The 20,782-nt window shown below is 41.4% G+C and overlaps 1 protein-coding gene across 28 annotated transcripts in view; it reads right to left on the bottom strand.

Annotated features, from left to right (window-relative positions):
• SKAP1 (src kinase associated phosphoprotein 1) overlaps positions 1 to 20,782 on the bottom strand; it is a 296,523-nt gene that overhangs the window by 28,709 nt on the left and 247,032 nt on the right. For 12 of the 28 annotated variants that reach the window (XR_010152796.1, XR_010152797.1, XR_010152795.1 and 9 more), the window contains 4 exons: positions 19,981 to 20,044; positions 17,638 to 17,832; positions 8,208 to 8,258; positions 32 to 132 (listed from right to left, as the gene is read on the bottom strand). Coding sequence is in view for 25 of the 28 variants with exons in the window: in XM_523821.8 (XP_523821.2) it covers positions 32 to 132; positions 8,208 to 8,258; positions 17,638 to 17,832; positions 19,981 to 20,044 (411 nt within the window). In the remaining 3 variants the exon portion in view is untranslated. The remainder of the gene's footprint in view (positions 1 to 31; positions 133 to 8,207; positions 8,259 to 17,637; positions 17,833 to 19,980; positions 20,045 to 20,782) is intronic. The other 16 variants (XM_009431825.4, XM_063798306.1, XM_063798315.1 and 13 more) reach the window with 3 other exon arrangements.

Raw genomic sequence — 20,782 nt, 5'->3', positions numbered from 1 at the left:
TCTATTTAAGCCCCACACTTTCTGTCCTTACCTTGCTCAGAATACGGATGAGGTCACCCCGTTGGAAGGACAGTTCATCTGGCTGGTCACCATGGCAATCCCATAGGCCCTGGTAGTAACTGGCATAGTCTACTGATCAAAGAGAGGAGAAATCAAAGTTAAAAGGACTCTATTTTTTCCGAGGAGCCCATGTTTTTGCTGCAAATGGAAACCAGGGTTCTGATATTGCCCCTAGGAAACCTCAGATTAAGGGGAGTTGAGATGAGATACAGCCAAACACTCAGCATGAGCAAAGGACTATGGGAGAAGGAGATCATTAACTAACATTAAATATTTACAGATCACTCCTAGTAGGATGCCGTTCAACAATATGATAAATATATTTATTTATTAATAAAAGAAAATCAGGCAGGTAATTTTTCACTTGGTTTGTAAGTAAGCAGTGCAGAGGTTTCCCGCCAGACTTTCCTGATCCAGGGCAACTAACTATCTAGTTTTTCTCTTCATTATGCATTTGAAGGATCAGAGTAAATCTGTGACTTCTGCCTATTTACAAGAAAGGCTTAGTCAGCCAGCAGGCTTCTGGATCACAGCTCACTTTTCGGCCTTCTTTGTCCATAGGAACTTCGTCCTGGGAACTTCCCACCTAGGTACTATATGAGGTAATCACCAATAAATACTGAAACGAATAGCCCAGTCTTTAAGTGGAACCAAGGGGGTGTCTCATCCATTACAACTAAATTCTGGGTGGGCTGGCCCTTTTCCAGCATCTCATTTGTAGACCTTGAACATGTCTGCCAAGATTTATCTGCAAGCCCCGGGGGAACAGAAACCAAAGTGATCTGCATTAAAAATGAAAGCAACTGAAGACGACAAACCAAGCTTTAGAAGCAGCTGGAGAGATTTACTGAGCTTCTCAGCAGAACTAGATGGCAATGATGCCACAGGACAGCCATCGATTCTTAACAATGAAGAATTTGTATTGATCTTCTACCCGGAAAGGTTAAACACTAGAGTACAAAGTGGGAGAGGATCTGGGGATTTGAATGGCAGGAGAGCTAATGCCCACTAGACCAGGCATGCTCCTTTTTCCTTGGGGTGCTCTGTATCAGAGCTGTGAACAAAGCACCTACAAAAGATGAAATTCAATAGATGGGAGTCAGGAGTCCTGGGTTCTAATTAAAATTCACATGATTTTGGGGGACTCTGTTCTATAGATTTCCACCTTTCCCTTTATTCATTTTACCCTCCCATGAGCAGTGATAGTATTGGTGGCTGAGGATAGGGCAAGTGGGCAGTAGGGGCACAGACACCCTCCCTATATTTGCTTTTTTTCTACTTATTCCTGACTTATGAGCAATTTAAATAATAAAGGCACGGAGGGACAAAATCCCTATATGTCTCTGGAAGAGAACTTTGGTAGGAATCTTAAAGGGTACAAAAACAGAGGAGGGAGAGAACTATTTAGTTAAAACTCAGATATTGCAAACAAAAGTAAAAATGTCAACCACTATTTAGTTAAAACTCAGATATTGCAAACAAAAGTAAAAATGTCAACCATATAGAAATTCAGGCATGTTTTCTTCACACATAAAATTGTCTGTGTGTGCAGTAGACAACAGAGGGCAGCAAACAAGATAACTACTGTGAAAACATTCTGCCACAGAGTTGATAATATGTTTGGAAGAAAAATACTTTGGAAGAAATATGTTAGTTATTGAATAAACAAAGCATTCATTTTTGGAAATATTAAGTACATGAAATAATAGAGAAATATCAATCCCTGAAAAGTGAAAGTAGTTTTCCCAGAGGATATATTATGAATTTTCCATTTTAATGGAGTTGATTAATTACCCCAAGATTTTGACTAAATTCAGGAATGAAAGAATATTAACATCAATATTTTTCATGGATTTATATATGGTAGAGAAAACCATTTTTGTAAAAATAGATTCTAAAACCATAACAATATTTCTAAGTGGTAAGGAGACTAACAAGGTTATCTTGGTCTTTTCTGGCCTAGCAGATAGTCACTTTGGAGTACGGTTCCCTACTGTGTGCCTGGATATGGGATAGGTCCTAATATTGAGCGCCTTTTTGGTGTATACATAAAAAGTGATTTGACATTGGGTATATATGGGCCTGGGAGAACATCTGGAAAAAGATCTGTTCTAAAAGCACAAAAGATCACAGGGAAAGCAAGAAGCTAGGAGAAAAACAGAAGCCTTCCAGGAAAAAAATAAAGATAGAAAAGGTCTTTGATATTAAAGGCCAAAAGAAGACAGAGTTCAGGAATCCAGGAGATGGTTTAGCTCAGCCCAAGAATAGGGATTGTCAGAAGTAGAACAGCTCCAAAAAAACAGGCAGAATGAAGGGCTAAAAACTGGGAAAAGTTTGAACTTGCTAGCTAGCTAGAAGTATTCTCTATTAAGGAAATCAGTGAGGGATAATTCCTTAGCTGGGCAAGGTGACTCCATATTGCAGACTTCCTGTTTAACACACATGTGATATGCATTTATGTGTATGTGTGCATGCAACTTCACTAATTCATTCTCATCATCCAACAGACATGTATACAGTACCTACTAAATGCCAGGGACTGTGTTAGATACTGGGAATCCCACATTGGCCACACATGAGCCCTCCTCTCAAGGGTACCTTCTAGTCGGGGAAGCACCATGGATAAAACAGTTACACAAATGTTTATTTATGATTATGATATGTCTGTGAAGGAGAAGTTGAGGACACTGTGTGTAATAGGGAATCTAACATAGTTTGAGGGGTCAGAAAAGGCTTTTCTGGCCAAGTGGGTGTTAAAGACCTTGAAGAGGGGAAGAGATAAGTTGGAGGAGGGCTTCATTCCTGAAGCTTGGCACCAGGAAGAGCTTAAAAGCGCAGAAGTCTGCAGGGCTAGTCCAGCTTCTCCCTAAACCTGCCCAACTCATCCTATAAACAAGAGAATGCATGAGGAGACTTTGCTTTCTTTTCTTTTCTTTCTTTCTTTCTTTCTTTTTTTTTTTTTTTTTGAGGCGAAGTTTTGCTCCTTTTGCCCAGGGTGGAGTGTAATGGCATGATCTCGGCTCACCGCAACCTCTGCCTCCTGGGTTCAAGGGATTCTCCTGCCTCAGCCTCCCGAGTAGCTGGGATTACAGGCACATGCCACCATGCCCAGCTAATTTTGTATTTTTAGTAGAGACGGGGTTTCTCCATGTTGGTCATGCTGGTCTTGAACTCCCGACCTCAGGTGATCCGCCCACCTCGGCCTCCTAAAGTGTTGGGATTACAGGCATGAACCACTGTGCCCGGCCGACTTTGATTTCTGTAGAGCAGAGAGAGGAACTGAGAGCCCAAGGGTGAGGCTTGCTTCTATGGGCTGGATTTAGATTCCTTCAGGCTTACACTACTCTGGCAGCCGTCTGAAATCAGAAATGGTGCAGCATTCTGACCATTTAATTAATTCAAAACATCCTAATTCTCATTTTAAGGACATTATTCCATCTAATTTTTTTTTTCCAGTCTGTCCATTTGGAATGAAAAACAAAAGAATAAAGCTTAATGCCAGCATTTCTCAATGTCTCTCTGAAAAACATAACTCTGCACTAAATAAAGCCTGGTAATTCAAAAGCAAAGCACTAATATATTCAGCATAAAACAGACAGAGGACCTAGAGCAATAATGACACCACTAATAACTAAAACAGTTATAACAATTAACAACAATTACAATGATAGAGAAGCTAATGGGTATGATCACTGCATTTAAATTGCTAGCAGAGCTGAGAAGGGCTTTTTCTGGAGAAAAAAAAGCAGCATCTTATTCTCTTTATCCTATGTAAGGGAAGCTAAACTCCAAGCAACCAAAATGTCATAAGAAGAGTAGCAACAGAACAAGTTAAAAAAAAGTATTGGTTTCTTTTTTCTATTTATTGCAAAGCATTTGTCATTGCATGCCAGGTTCTTTACAACTAGTGACAGTCATTTCTCTTGTAACTGAGGCCAAGTTGGTGCTACTGATGATAGAGTCAATGGCTGAAAATTAGCCTGTATGACGAGCAAAGTTTTAAGGTAAAAAGGACCAGGACATCTCTCTGCCTTTCTCCTTCCTTAGGGACAATAAAATCTGACTGTTCCTTCCACAGTTCAGCTTATGTTTGGGAGTCACTGGGTAGCAACAGAATTCAGGCTGTGACCAGGGAAAAGTGGCTAAAGGCAGGCCAGCATGTTATTTACATTTTCTTGATTACTAAAATGATCGTGTCAATAAGGCCTGGCATTGAGTACAACCTCTTAAGTTATGGAAAAGAGAGACAAAACATGAAGATGGATAAAGCCAGTCCTACGAGAGGATGCGATGGTAAGACTTGGACAAAAAACGCCAAAGTAGTGACCCATTGGAAGTGACTTGAAATGTTCTTTAAGCCAGGTCAGAAAGGTCTAACATGTTGAGTTCATTCAAGTAAACTCTGACAATTTTTCCTTTTTTTTTTTTTTCTGAAATAGGGTCTTGCTCTGTCACCCAGGCTGAAGTGCAGTGGCACAATCATAGCTCACTGCAGCCTCGAACTCCTGGGCTCAAGCTATCTTCCCCCTGCAGCCTCCTGAGTAGCTGGGACTACAGGTGCATGCCACCACACCCAGCTAATCTTTTTAATTTTTTGAAAACAGGGTCTCACTTTGTTGCCCAGGTTGATCTCAAACTCCTGGGCTCAAGCAATTCTCCCATCTTCGCCTCCCAAAGTGCTGGAATTACAGATGTGAGTTACCGCGCCCAGCCTTGATAGTTTATTAACTATTTCAGAAGAAAGCTATGAAAATATTTGCCAAGCCCCCAATGACTGTGGCACCAGAGGAGGAAGAGCAATTGGATAATACCATTTGCTTATTTCATAGCCCTTTAATCTTGAGTTTTGAAATTACTATGATCTTAGTGGTATAAGTATGATTTGGAAGTGGGGTATACTCAGATTCTGATTTTCATGTCATTTCCTCTTTTCATTGGGCCATAATTTTAGCTGGTTAATAATCAGCTCATGTTTGGTCTTGGAAAACAGGCTTCAAAAGGTAAGAGCTGCAAACACCTCTGTGGTTTCCCTTTGTTTCTTTCATGTAGTAGTTCACTCTATTGGCGCGCACTAAAGTGAGAAGGGGGCCTCAGAGATGGAATGGTATAAGCAACCATTTTTTGGCCCTCCTAAAAGCAATCATTTGCTTATAAGACCACAATAGTGTGGTCTGTGTCTCCTTTTGGCTTAGTTTTTCCACAATTTCAGAGTTGGGGTTGGGGCCAGACTGAAGGAGGTACGGGTGGGAGGGGTCTGTTTCAGGTTTTCCTTGGTCAGGGATTTTATGTATCTAAGGATGATTTGTGCCTCCAGGGTTGCTTTTTATTTGACATAGCACATGCAAACAAATGGCCAGTAATTTCTATAAAAAACGAACACAGAGGAAGTTTTATTTTTGGTTACCTGGAGGTTACCTTTTCATGACAGGGAAAGGTGATAAGTTCTCATTACCTAAGACCCTTAATGGGCTGATGGGTTGGAATTTAGTGAAACTCTGAGGTGTTGAAGAGTCACTCATTAAAATAACCCTGTTACTAACAGTCATGCTGTAAACTGAGCTCTTTATAGATTGAGCAATCAATACTACAAGGCTGTGATAGATTTTCTAGGTAACAGAATGAAATAAAAGAAATTACATCTTACAGGATCATTAACACTCAATAAGGATGAACCGAATCCCTTCCCCCCTATTCTGATAAGATCTAGTTGGGCCTTCAGAATGTTAGCAATTCCATCAGAGAAAAAAGCACAGCATTCAAGGAACAGGATCCATCGAGGTTGGAGAAAAGTACTTGGATTTTAAAAGTAACTCTGCTAGCCATAGCATCTTTTGGGAAAAAAGGAAGAAGGGAAAGGTCAACTTGCTTATATATATTTTTCTCCCCAAAAGCATATTAACACCTGAGAAAAGGCTGGGCGTGGTGGCTCATGCCTGTAATCCCAGCACTTTGGGAGGCCAAGACGGTCGGATCCCCTGAGGTCAGGAGTTCCAGACCAGCCTGGCCAGCATGGTGAAACCCTGTCTCTACTAAAAGTACAAAAATTAGCCAGGCGTGGTGGCACATGCCTGTGATCCCAGCTACTCGGGAAGCTGAGGCAGAAGAATCACTTGAACCTGGGAGGCAGAGGTTGCAGTGAGCGGAGATAGCGCCATTGCACTCCAGCCTGGACAACAGAGCGAGACTTCGTCTCAAAAAACAAACAAACAAACAAACAAAAAAACACATACCTGAGAAAAACTAAGTAGCCCAAACTTGTGTAGCTTGTCTATGACATAGGAATTCACACTGTCCTAGAGCTCCCTGCCTTTTAAATGCCTTCACTGGGGCTGCCTGCCCTTCCCCCAGACCTCTATCTTTTATTGTTACAAAACTAAATGATGACATTTGGATTTATGTATTTTTCACCATTTCTATAGCGCCTTTGGAGAAAAGGCAGTATATAAAATCAATCGATAAATAAGTAAACACAAATAATAAAAATTCCTGCCTCAGATTCTGCAGAGAGAGCAAAAAGTCCTCCTGTTTTTTAATCACTAAGTCACCAATCATTATAACTGGTGGGAAGTGTAAACCATAGAAACATATTCAGAGCTTGCTATACTTTAACAACACTTATTTTGGAGGCAGGAAGCACGAGGAACAAAAGGTTTTTTTTTTTAAACCTACTTGAATTATAGCTGTAGGAACAGTTAAGAAATAAATCTCCTCTCACCTCCCAGATATAACCTTAGAGAAAGAGGTGGAAGGAGGAAATGAGATGAGGGAGGAGTCTGAAACTGGATTCTAGACTTTGCTAAAAGATCAATGCTTTCTGAATGGAGTTTAATATGAAATTGGCTATAGGAAGCTTACAGTTACTCCACCCAAGCTGTCCACATGAAGTGTTTCTTTTCTGCACTGGTGATGGAAGTTGGTTGAGAAAAGATATATGTGGAACATGGGCGGGTCAGAACAGATTTTCATTTGGAATTCTGTACAGTAAGTAGACAACAGAAGGAAATAGGTTTCAGAATGGACCTAATCACATGTGTTCACTGTCATGAGGTACTTGCAGCTACACTCACATCCGTGCATCACACCCGCCTCCACTGCTTTCTTTCTCTCCTGCTTTGGCGCATGACTTCTGAGGCTGCATCTTCGTTGTCTCTTCTCTTCCCTGGGAGAAGCTGGACCCTTAGGAAGTTGGGTCCTGAACCTTTTAAGTATTCACTTTCTGTAGAGAATGAACCTAGAAATGGGGGTTTTGCTGGATGGATAAGGAGAGAAGAAAAAGCACAAGGAAAGGAGAGAGGAGAATAGGAAAAGACAGGGCTAGATAATGGAGAAGGAGCAGGGAGGGAAAGAGGGCAAGAATTCCTAGGCTTAAGATTTTCATAGACTCCCTAAGAAAAATATCAGCCAGTATCTAAATCAGTCATGATTAGGGCTCTGCTGACGGAACGAATGTCCTTGAGGTGGCCCTTGCAATGTGCAGCATTCCTTTACTGACAACCATGGAATAGGTCCTTAGTCCACTTAAGGAGGCTTCAGAGGGGCATCTGACCTTAGAAAGGATGGGCTCACTAACAGCCTGAAGCATGGTTAACAGTCTGGGATGAATAAGATGTAATTTTATATTCAACAAACCTGTTACATATTCATTTCCAAATGTGCCTGGAATCAAACCAGGCTATCAGAAGTCAGCATCACCAAGCAATTTTATCTTTCACCCTGTGTTCACTTTTCAGATCTGACACATTTCCATTCCCCTCTGAACTTGCAATCTCCGGGCCTCTCAGAGAGGAGACATTTCCATTCTTTCCATTCTCAATCCTCTGATCTCTTAGAGATGGGGCAATTCTATTTTCACTGTACTGATATAAGAAATATTGATAGGAAAAAATAAATATCTGGTTTGGCTTCCCACCCGCTCTAGGATAAATCTTGGCTGTTCTGGGAACATTAATTAAAGTGAATGTATGGCTGCTTTTAAAGTTTAGGTATTTCCCTACCCAGTCACTTTATTTGGGGCTTTGGGGTTCACACACAGGTACCCTCTTAATTATTGAGTTCAGTAATTTTTGTAGTCTCAGAGAAAGGTGCTTTCTCTAATCAGAAGCCCATAATGTCCTACCCAGTGCCTGTGCATTTAGAAGCTCTTATACCTCCTTTTCGTCGAGTGCCACTCTCATCCTCTTCTAGATCATGCTCTTCATCTGGGGGGATAAATGATCAGTATTAGCAATTAGTGGTTCACAGTCTCATATTCTTTTTTTTTTTTTTTTTTTTTCGAGATAGAGTCTTGCTCTGTTGTCTAGGCTGAAGTGCAGTGGAACGATTTTCGGTTCACTGCAAATTCCACGTCTGGGGTTCAAGGGATTCTCCTGCCTCAGCCCCCTGAGGAGCTAGGAGTACAGGTGCCCACCACCATGCCTAATTTTTGTATTTTTAGTAGAGATGGGGTTTCACTATGTTGGCCAGGTTGGTCTTGAACTCCTGGCGTCAGGAGATCCACCCTCCTTGGCCTCCCAAAGTATTGGGATTACAGGTGTGAGCTACTGTGTCCAGCCAGTCAGTCTCATGTTCTTTATACGGAAAGGTCCCCTTTCTCTGAGCTCATCATACTCTCTTCTTTAAGGAAAGTTTAATCACTGTTGTTCTTTTTTTTTTTTTTTTTTTAGGCAGAGTTTCACTCTTTGTTGCCCAGGCTGGAGTGCAATGGTGTGATCTTGACTCACTGCAACCTCCACCTTCCGGGTTCAAGCGATTCTTCCCGAGTAGCTCAGCCTCCCGAGTAGCTGGGATTACAGGCTCACACCACCATGCCCAGCTAATTTTGTATCTTTAGTGAAGATGGGGTTTCTCCATGTTGATCAGGCTGGTCTCGAACTCCTGACCTCAGATGATCCGCCCACCTTGGCCTCCCAAAGTGCTGGGATTACAGGCGTGAGCCACCGTGCCTGGCAATTACCGTGTTCTTAAAAAAAATATTAATTTGTCACCTTCAAACTGGCCCTCTCCTTCCCTTCCCTTTCATTTATTCATAAGCATGTTGAAGTGCTCATTACATGCAAGACATTGCACTAGGAACTGGGGACAAGCAATAAACAAGACTGTCAGAGTTCCTGCCGTTGTGGAGCTTCCAGTCCATTGGATTATTTAGATGTCTATCACCAGAATCCTAATCCTTTTCCTCAAACTCCATTTCTCCTTCCCTCTGGAATTCTCTTCAAAATTATTATCTCTATGCAAGCATTCTCTCTAGTTTTAAGCATTCTAGAGTTAGGATGTTAGAGTGTGTGTGTGTGTGTGTGTGTGTGTGTACAACCCTCTGTGATTGGCTGGGTGCGGTGGCTCATGCCTGTAATCCCAACACTTTGGGAGGCCGAGGCGGGCAGATCATGAGGTCAGGAGTTGGAGACCAGCCTGGTCAACATGGTGAAACCCCGTCTGTGCTAAAAATACAAAAATCAGCTGGGCCTGTGGTGGGCGCCTGTAACCCTGGCTACTCAGGAGGCTGAGGCAAGAGAATTGCTTGAATCCAGGAGGCAGAGGTTGCAGTGAGCCGAGATTGTGCCACTGCACTCCAGCCTGGGTGACAGAGCAAGACTCTGTCCTGGGGAAAAAACAAAAAACAAAAAACCCTCTTTGATTAATTAGTCCTTAATCCTTAATGTATCCATCTTTGTTCAGCTGTAATGGAGGCTGGTCATGTACATAATTTTATGTTCCTAGTACTTGGGGCTTATAGTTATCTTTTTACTGTTTTTATTCAGCATGTCTTGTTCATTAGAGTATAAGCTCCTGAGGGTAGCTGGAATGGTCTTTTAATTAATTGCCGTAGATTCACAATGGGTTCTAACTCAATGCCAGTGTCTAACTCCAGTCAAATGTTTATACGGTCAAAGTCATAACATAATTGGCCTAAGTTTCTTACTCCCATTAACCGGTTTCATCTCGTCACATTACCTGATAAAATAGGAATTGGGCCCTTATAATGTAAATATGTGTACCAGAATCATATTTAGCTATTTTATACATGGGGCAAAGTGAAGAAAAATACACTCGTTATTCTTTTCACTACCACCGTGCTCTTTTCCCACTCTCTCACTCACACATATATACACACATATGCACAGTAGATAGGGTATAGTAAGCAATGTTTTGAGGGCTGAATACTCAGCTCCTCCTGGCCACATTTACTTTCCTTTCTCCTGAGTCTTAACGACATTTGCTTGTCTTGCTTCTCCATAGTTTTGCCACTAAATGAAACTTTGACATTTCTCTTTCTTTTTTTAAATGTAATGTTTATAGGGCAATATGAGTTCCGGTATGCCAAACTGGGGAAGTAAGCTCCAAGCTCATAGGTAAGAAGGAGCAGCATAAAAATATATTAGAATACTATAAAGCATTAAAGGAGTAATTGATTTCAAGTAAGAAAGAGACTGATACGGCCAGGTGTGGTGGCTCATGCCTGTAATCCCAGCACTCTGGTAGGCTGAGATGGGAGGATCACTTGAGCCCAAGAGTTAGACACCGGCATAGACAACAGAGCAAGACCCTGTCTCTATAAAAAATAAAAATAAAAATTAGCTAGGCACAGTGATGCACACCTGTAGTTCCAGCTACTTGGGAGACTGAAGCAAGAGGATTGCCTGAGCCCAAGAGTTTGAGGCTGCAGTAAGCCATGATTGCACCACTGCAGTCCAGCCTGGGCCTGGGCAACAGAGCGAGACCTTGTCTCTAAAAAAAAAAAAGGACGGATACTCTGGGAAATAAAATATATATATATGCCCTACAATATAGTATGGGAAAAGGAGCACTTTGACTCAACAGTTCTTATAGCCATGTATGATCTAGCAGCAGAGAATGTTCTACTTGACACCTGTAGTGCTCCCTCAACTCTACCACGAGGAATAAAACAACCTAAGCTAATGGAGGAGTGAAATCAAATATAGGAAACAGATCATGCTGAAATAAACCACATTAAACATTCTTTGCACATTGTCTTCTCGTTACTCGTCCACTTCCTTCCTTTCTCAGCTATGATGCATTTCTTTTTTGACATGGGACTAATTTTAGGATTGGAAACATTAGAGGAAAAGTTGGTACATCCTCAGTTTTAGAGATACCCAATAATTTGGACAGAGAGCAGCTCTTTTGTTGATATCAAACAACTCCATCACAAAGACCAATAATTTGCTGTGCTTAGGCACTTTTGCAGAGAGGGTTTATTCTACCTCTGCTGTCTGTGCGCAGCTGTCTCTTCCTCCCAATTCTAATCAATGTAAATTGGGTCAGATCTCCACTGTGAATTACAAATTGGATCCGAAGTTGGAGGGTCACAGTGCTGCTACTCCACCTCCTTCCCACCACCATTAGATGGGAAGCTTCACCAAAGATCTTTTCTAAATAAATCAGACTTTATTGTAAAACTTGGCCACTGACGAGACATAACCTCATTAGCATTGATTTTAAAATAAATTATTGAAAGTGGCTTGCCTGCTCTTTGCATTTGTAAAATAGGAGAATGTAAATGTATTTGCAATGATAAAAATGAAAACTAAAAGTTAATTCCTTTATTCTTTTGGGCAACAGCACTTAATCTAGTCATAATACAAAGATGGAACAATAGAAATGTGTTCTATGCAGTTCAGTTCCAGACCAGATACTCTTGATTTCCACTGCACTTTTGGAATCAACTAGAAAGAAAAAAAAATCATTGGCTATAGAGCTTTTATATCATTCACCGCCATTACTAAGCTCTACGATGATGGATGTAAACGGGGAAGCTCCAATCCCCACATCTGTTTTATCTAACACTGTTCTTCCCAGGTAGCTGAAAGTAGGCTCAAATCAAGAAGCCTGCCCATTGATGGGCTTGGCGATATGCCTCTGGGGTCTTTGGAAGACTGGGTAGGGGGCACTGTCACATAGTGAAGGAAAACACCATTCACAGCTGGTTGTGAAAATTACACCCCTAGACACCTCCCTAGGTTCAGAGGGCACAATACAAATAGGCATACAAGTTATCTCAGATCTTTCCATGAAACTGAACAGGTGTCTTTGCAACTCCAGAGTCAAAGACAACTATTATATGGCAACAGAAAAAAAGTCTTGTTGCTCACAAAAAGGGGTGGGTTAAATAGCTAAAGTTCTCATTTTTATTAATCTTCAATGTGACACTTTAATTTTAAGAGACTATTTTGAAAAATATTTTTTAGGCTAAAGAGCTTGTTGAATTTCTTTATAAGAATATTATTAGGCATTTCAGCATTATGTCTACTGAAATACATCTTCATTTAAGAGTGAATTAAAATTTATGTTCTAGCTCAACTTTAAACAGTAATGGATTATAATGGTCCTTGCTCCTAACAGGGCATATGGGACCCCAACCTTACACAGGTTTTAAACAAATTAACCTCTAAAGATTACTGTCCACTTATCACATTAAATGCTCTACTTGATCCCCAAATATCTCATCTCAATTGGGAAAACAGTTGAAGAAGATTCTGTTAACTGTGTGAACTTGTAAGAGAACCACGGGGCATCACAAATGAGCATCAGTATCTGGAGAGTCGATTTCAATAAACATTCTTGGCACAATGTCAGGGACACTAATGAGAGGCTGAGAGGAATAGGACACTGAATCCACCTCAGAGGGACAGAGAGGAGCCAGCAGCTTCTCATGACACCTGGCTATTTTCTGAAGTGCTGCTCTGACACTCCTCTGACATTGGCTACACTGATATCAGAAAGAATAACATTAGAAAAAAATGACTAAATCAGAAAGAGGGGAAATCAGTTACTTCCCCAAACAAAGAAAGTGATAAAAGCTTCAAAAAATGCCAACTGTGTAAATGTGCAACCAGATGTCAAGGTGCTGTGGTGACAGATGCAACAGAAATACAGACAGACTCAAGGTGCAAAGGGGACATGCAGAAAAGTAGAAATAAACTGCTCCCCGGCATGCACAGATATGTTATAAATCCACGGATGTATAGCACCTCATCAGACAACATGCAAAATACAAGCAAGATGCTAATAACACATTTAATTCTCTGTTGTGTATTTGGTTATCTCAACTGTTAGCTCAAAATATTCGCATCCTATTTCAGTGATATGGGCTTGATGTATAAGATATTAAACTCAATTTGTGCTAACTGCAACACTTGGAATGCACTGAATTTAACTTCACAAATAATACCTAAGCATCTACTAACTGGGGAGAAAGACCTGAATACAAATCACTGGTGAGGGCTAAAACAAAGCTTAATTCCAGTTGAGTATCTGGGAAGGTGTCACTGAGGAGACATATTTGAGCAGAATGTGTACGATTTCACAGGCTGAGATCAGGGGGATGGTCTAGGTAGAAGAAACAACATGATTCTAGTTTTGGTGCTGGCCAAGCAGCACTGTGTGGCTGGGGCTCAGTGGACATGGGAGTAAGACAGAGAAAAGGCCAGAAGTTCAGAGGAGGCCTGATGTTGGTGTTGACTCTTCCCTGATGCTCTTTCTTCATAAACTTTGTATTTTTGGTCTCCATTTTGTTTCATTTCCTTAGACTTCTTATCTTCACTGTTCCCCCTTCCTGTGGGTCTGAACAACTGTACAGGGGGAAAAATAATTCCACAGAATGCTTGTTTCCATTTGACTCAAAATTTTAAAAACTCAGTTATATGCTTTATTTTAAAGCAATCTGGTTTCTAGGTCTATAATAACACCCTGGGGCAGTGTGGGCAGCATTGGAATGTGCACAGAAATTCCCAAAGATGGCTCGTCATCTCTCTTTCCATTTGCTCTTCTGAAATCTCTCTAGAGAACACAGCCAGATTCCGTTGCCATTGCAGCTGCTACAAGGCCCCAGTTACAGCACTTCAATGGTCTCAGACGTCTTGCTGGATCCCAGCCTTGAGACCTCAGACAAAGCGAAACCTGATAAAAGTTGTCCTTTTATGGAATCTTGAATCATGGAGCTGGGCCTATGCTGGCCTGTAAAATAACTTCGGTGGTGGTGGTGGTGGTGGTGAGAGAGGGCTCAGAAAAGCCTCCATTTTCTACATATTGCTTTAGCATTTCTTTGTGGTAGTTCCCTGCAGTTTAATCTACTGCAAATGAGATCCTAAAAAAATCAAGGGCCCACATATGCTCAACACGGATGTTCAGAAATTCCACCAGATACCAACCTTGAAACCATATTTTCCAGGACTAACGTTTTTGTGGCCTGGCTGAAAACCTTGAGGGCTCTGGTTTTCCCTCATGGGGAGAAGAGTGCTAGCCACATAGCAAATGCTAATTATCCCATGATTAATGTGATGGAGTGAGTTTAATGTGATGACCCATACGTTATTTTGATTACAAAAAAACATTTTTTATTGACTTGGTATGTATTACATACACTTTTCTCCCTATTAGGAAGCCCATCTAAATTATACTCTGGAAGGAAGGTCTCACTTACATGGCTTTCCCTATAGAGACAGTGTGGGCTTGTGTGGGCCCCATCCCAAAAGGGAGGATTAGCAGAACCGTCAATGTTAAATATCCTCCACAAAGCACATTTACCTATTATAAGGAAACAAATGTTAGAGGCCCACATCATTTGACTCTTGATGGGTATGCAATGTTAGCACAATCCAATGTTACTGTAGGCTGTCCCTCCACCCAGCACCTGGCCTCGTAGTAAAAATGGGCCTGAGCAGAAGGTGCACTCCACATTCCATCTGCTCAGGATTTTCAGTTTCGCCTGCTCCATACACATAGCTGGAAATAACCAACTGGACTGCCTCAGGTCTGGTTCGAGAGGGCAGGGACCTAACCATCCCCAGTTCTTCAAGGAGGTAACACTTCCTGTGTAAACACCATCACATTAATAACAGCCAGCATTTACTGAGTACTCACTGTATGCCATTGTTTGCCAGGGTTCTGTGCTAAGAACTTTACACATGTCAGTTCTAGACTCCTCAGCACATCCATCTGAGACAGCTACTATTGTTTTCCCTGTTTTGCAGGTAATACAATCAGACAGAGAGGGCAAGTAACTTGCTCAAGATCTCACAGCTAGCAGGTGGCAGAGCAAATCCATCCTGATTTAGAGCTAGTATCTGTGCCTAGGATACCATTACTGTCTCATGTGCCGCTGCTTGGTAGGTGGTCTTATGAGAGGGCAGCAGAAAGGAGACAGTGTTAGGCCCCCTCACATTCCCTTCTTAATTTCTCCAGGTGTGGCACTATGCAAAATTCAAACAGCAAGTTCAGAAGCAACAGCTAAGTGGAGTGGACAGGAAGCTGGGTGATGGAAACTTGTGGCTGAAATATTCATATCATAATTAAATGCCAATATATCCCACCTCCAACTCTGACTCTAAGAACTGTGATGGATAGAGGCTTATGGGAAAGAACCTGTTGGCTGGGTACAGTGTTGTCCTTTGGAAACTAGGTGCAGTTTAGCTGTTGTTTCCCTAACCTGCAGAAAGAGATCCTGGATTTCCTACTGTGTGGCCTTCCTCACTTCCAATGGGCAGCTGTTGTGGATAGAGGTTAAATGTACCTACAGACGAGTCTTCATGCCCTTGGGGCCACTCCAACATACCAGCTGGTGTAAATTTTGGAAAAATGCCCTGATACTCTGGGCGGTGCTGCATTGGCCAAGGGGAGGAGTTTAGGAGGCAGGAGAAAGATGGTCATTAGGAAGCCAATCATACCTTCATTGCCCACTCCTGGGGTAAGGTGACAGTCCCAAACTCATCTTATTTTTGAGGACTCTTCCTCTTTATTCACCTTTGCTCTGTGTCTCTAAGCACCAGCCCCCGCCCCCTGACTCCTTTGAAAATGAAACATGGTGCAGAAAAAGGCCCTTTCTTTCCATCTGAGAAGGTTCACTGAGGTTTTCCCAGAGCATTCTTCCACAGTTGTAACCCAAAGTGGAGTGTCACCCGGATATTTCCCCAAGCCTGGGCAGGAGTGAGCAGAATGTGAGCTCACTAGGAAGATTCTGGCCAAGCTGGGGAATGCATCTCCTTTTAGGGAGTATTGTGAATTAGATCCATTTCTGCACCCTGCTGTTGCAATGGAGCCGACTGTGAAAGGGAAGATTCTCAGAGGAGCTGTGTTTTAATGTAGCAATTTGATTCAATTTTCCACTCTATAAAATTACCCATCACTGCTCGTTGCTTTCTAACAGACACCTTCACTCTTAATTTAACAATCCTATCGAATTCTGCCAGGGAAATTGGAAAAATTTATCACCTGTGAAATTTTATTTTCCTTTGGTTGTATCTGTTTTTGTAAAACTTCATTAACGACGATGACTTGCTGAGGAAATTATCATTTTTTTTAACGTCAGACACAAGAAATGGCTCGACCTCAACCAAGATATCATTTGCATAATAAAACACAACAAAAAGGCTGGAGAAATCGGGACTGGCAGAGGCTGGAAGTGCTAGGAGAAGAAGCAGGCTCTCCTTGGTGGGTGGGTGAAGTCCCCAGCAGGGCAGGGACATGTGGTCACAGTCCTGCCACTTGACTCAGGAAGCAATGACGTAGCTTCTTCCCCAGGAAGAGATGAATGCAGTGTGGAGAGGGTTGGATGCTCTTCTTAGGAAGCCTTGAAATGCAAGTTGCCTACTGATGATGCTTTCAGCAACCAGCCCTGTCTTCAGGGACTTGAGTGTTAGATTCACCTTAGCTCTTAGGTTCATCCGGGTTCATCTGGGATCTAAATTGTTATAAATTTAGGCTTAACTTGAATTTCTCAGCAGAGCACTGAACTCCTGGCAAATTTCCATAGGAATGATCTTTCTGAATGGACTTGAAGATTAGCGTTCCTGTGGTCTAACTACTTCACAATTAAAAGGCTCAGGCTTTGGTTCTCCACTGTCTGACCCCCACTGAGCTTTGCACCATTCACCAGCTGCTGTTATCCCCACCAGACATGGCTATGCAGAAGCAGTGATGACTATACATTTTTTGAGATGCTAGTTTTCATGCCTTTGGAAGAAAGGAAATATATAGAGTAGACCTGCTGTAATGATGAGCAGATAAAACATGTTAGGGTTATTTTTAAGAGATGTGATTTGATTCATGGTATATCTGAACTAGGTAATAATGAGTTGTTCTCTATCAAGGTTTACTATCAAGGTTTGGTCTATCAAGGTATTACTAGAAAGGTTGGTCAGCATTTGCATATTTCAGAGTTTTGAAATCCTTCATAATTTTGAAGCGATTTTCCATTATTCTCACAACTACACACCAAAAAGTTGAAACTAGAGAATTTTGATGACTCATTCCAAAACTCACAATAAACCAATAAAAACCAATGTAAGTATTGTTGACTCTTTAACCTGGTGGACACATGTAAAAAGTTACTTCACATGGCATGGATAGAAGACACTCATTAATCAAATTCTTCTTGCTCCCAGAGCAAGGCAGAGCCTCATTACCCACTTCCCTACAATCTCATAAAGCGTCCCACATTATCTCCTTCAGAGGATGAGGGTTAGATTTGGCTTCCTTTGGAATTTTCAAAGTTATTATTCTTCCACCAGGTCATGAATTTCTGAAACTAGCATAAGATAATCAGAGGACAAAATTTCTCACCTGGCAAGACTTCATAAATATCTTCTTCTTCTTTCTCCTCTGTAGGCTCTTTTATCCCCACACTCCCAGGCAAGATAGTGGGTCTGCACTGGGAACCACAACTTGGGGAGTCAAAACCATCAATATCATCATATGTCTCTTCTTTTTCTTCTTCCTCCTCATCCTCTTCATATGGAATGGTTAAGGAGCTCAGATCTAACAGGGCAAAGATGAGAATGAATCAAGAAACAGAGAAAAAGAAAATAAGACAGGAAAGGAAAGAGGGAGAAGGAGGAGGAGGGATGAGAGTAAAATATGTCAAATGAAAATGAAACATTAGGTTAAATGCTATTATTTCTAATGTGGGCTTTGGTGGCAAGAAATCTACAGAACAGGCCAGAATAGCACTGCATCAGGTTTAAACCATCAACATAAATCCTTCCTTGCAATAAAACTTGATCAGATTGAAGCAGCCTGAAAAGTATGGGTGTGTGAATGAGAACATGAGGCAAAGGGAAGAAAATAGGCCAGAAGAGGAAAAGCCAGTGTGCTGTACACAGCTTATCACGTAGAAAACTAGAAGGGTGAGTGAAGGCTTGCAGTCCTCCAGGGTACTCAGGCCATGGGAGCTAAGGTGGCCTCTGTAGGGTGCTGGAGCTGTCAGAAGCTTATCTCCCCAGTGATTTCACTGCAGAATTTCAGACAAGTTTGTTTGCAGAGAAAAAGATGGGCAACAGTGGAAGATAAAAAGAAACGGGGTATGGAAAAATATAACAGTAATACAAGACCAAATGGAATGGCTGAACAATGCAGTTACCATGTCCTTTTGCAACTGCACAGTCTAGCTGACCTTAAAGTGGGTCACTGCATAGAAGGTGTTGAGCCATTACAGCACTGGGGAGCACCAGGGCAGGGGAGGGAGATTGGTTTTTTATTTTAATGGGGAACTGGGAATGTTCATTCTCTGATGTGTACTACAGAGTGCTTTCTGAAACCCTGCTGAGGGCCCTCTGCAGGATGGGTGAGTGCAGTCAGCATACTCTGGGGAAGGAAAGGATGGAGAGACGTCCAACTTTCATTTCAAAATGCAATAAAATTGTTTGGCTTGATTAGGCTTTTAATAAAGATTTTGCAACAATTTTCATCTGAATTTTGGTGCCACCACATATGAGGAAAAGATCAAAAACACATTTGTGGCTTAAACCATATGTTATTATTTTGTTTGTTTTAAAATAAAATGGAATGAATAATTTCTTCAATGTGGGATTCTGAAAGTACCACAGGGTACAGCTCAATAAAGCTGCTTTGAGTTTTATTGAGGTTTACACACTTAGGGGTATATTACACGCATAAATCCAAGGCACCTAGATGAGAGTGTACCCTGTAGTCTCGCCATCAATGTTCATGTTTGCCTAGTTCCAGTCTATTATACGTGACGCTGTTGGTAGATGCAATAGTTTGCTTTTGTGATAGCAAAGGCATAACTGAGTAAAACAGGCAATTCTTGTAATTAAAGCACTGGTGCTTCCTTCTTTTTATCCACAATAAAATCTTATAGCAGAATAAAAAACTGAGATGAAAAGGCTTTGCGTTTTTAGCTTGACGTGTGTCTTTCTAGGTCTTGGGCCATGTATAAAGTTGGTGTTTCTGCCTTTCTGCAGAACAGAGGTAGGGTCCTGCCATGATGGTAGGTGACAACTATCTAATACCAAGTGACTAACTCAAGGTTGGCTTATTCTACCTGACAGACCACTCCCAGATAAGGCTTCCCTGGCCACTGTTTCTGCTTTGCCTGCAGCTGGCCAGCAGAGGGTACTCTAAGAGCAGTCATTTACCATCTTCAGGCAGGACTCTTCCCATCCCAAAGCAAGGAACATCTTATTGTGGCTTGGGAAATAACAGTTTGTTTTTAATGTCCAATGTCCCTGAAGACCATCTAGATTGGTTTAGATTTCTACTTCCTCCTAAGACTAAAATAAGGAGATTTTGAACCTCAATTGCAACTAGATGACTTTAAGTTGGATATTATGAATTTCCTTTCCAGAATATAAGGGGTTAGGAGACACCGAATTGGGCTGAGCTGATTTTTAGAATCTCCTTTTCTAGTGATTTTGAATATTACAGACTTGCCTGTAGGTAGGTGGATGAGCTATGATACCAGAGGTCCTCTCAAGGTTGATACTGTCTTTATCTTCTCATTCACACATAGTACTATTTGTTGTTGTAATATGGGGAATGTGGTAGGAAAGGTAGAGGTGAGAAAGGGCAGAAAAAATACATACTGAAGTCTGTAGATTATATTTATGCAACATAACTTCAACTGCAAATCAACTCAAGTATTATTTCTGTAACAATGACACTTACCCTTTAACAAGAAACTTATTTGATCCACCCAGTCTCTGGCTTCTGCTGGACTAGTAGCTGTAAACTAGAGAAAAATCAGTGAATTAATTTATCACTGTCACTAAAATTTCCATGAATCTTGACAGGGATGTCCAAGGGGGAGGAACCACTGAGTTTCAGAGTCAAGTTTAAAGCTCAGGATTCTCTGCCTGCTTAACATATAGAAAAAAGACCAAATATTTCACTCAAACTGATTTTTTCCTTCTGCAATTTTGCATACCCAGAGATGACAGCTCTTTGAGTCTAGACATTCATGTCCTTGTGCATTCTTTCATTTGATTATCTATTCCTTCATCAGACATTTATTTGAGAAAAGTTTACAAGAAAAAGAAGCAAACCGATCCACACACATGAAACAGGAACACTAAAAGGAGGCACATTTTGTAACAACTGGATATCAAGAGAAGACAGGGAGCACCTGTTGTTGCCTAGAGTAGGTCAGAGTGGCTTGCTGAAATAATACCATTTTGGCTGGATTTTAAAGAAGAGTTGGTGGAAACTGGTGGACAGAGTTGGACATTTTAGGTAGGCAGGCCTATGTGCAAAAGAACAGGAATGAGAACATGACTTATGGGGAAGCCTGGCAGATCAGCTTGACTGAAGAACAATAACAGATGAAGTTGGAGAGTTGAGGGTCAGAGAAGAGTTGGTAAAAGGGCTCTGAGTACTAGGAGTTCAGAGTTAAAATGCAGGCAACAGGAAGCCACTATCAGCTCTAGCAAAAGGAGTGGGGGATTCTTTCAATAGCAGTGAGTAGGAAGGA

The sequence above is a fragment of the Pan troglodytes genome, chromosome 19 (assembly GCF_028858775.2).
Source record: "Pan troglodytes isolate AG18354 chromosome 19, NHGRI_mPanTro3-v2.0_pri, whole genome shotgun sequence".
Classification (NCBI taxonomy): Eukaryota; Metazoa; Chordata; class Mammalia; order Primates; family Hominidae; genus Pan; species Pan troglodytes.
This window is presented reverse-complemented; position numbering and strand designations above follow the sequence as displayed.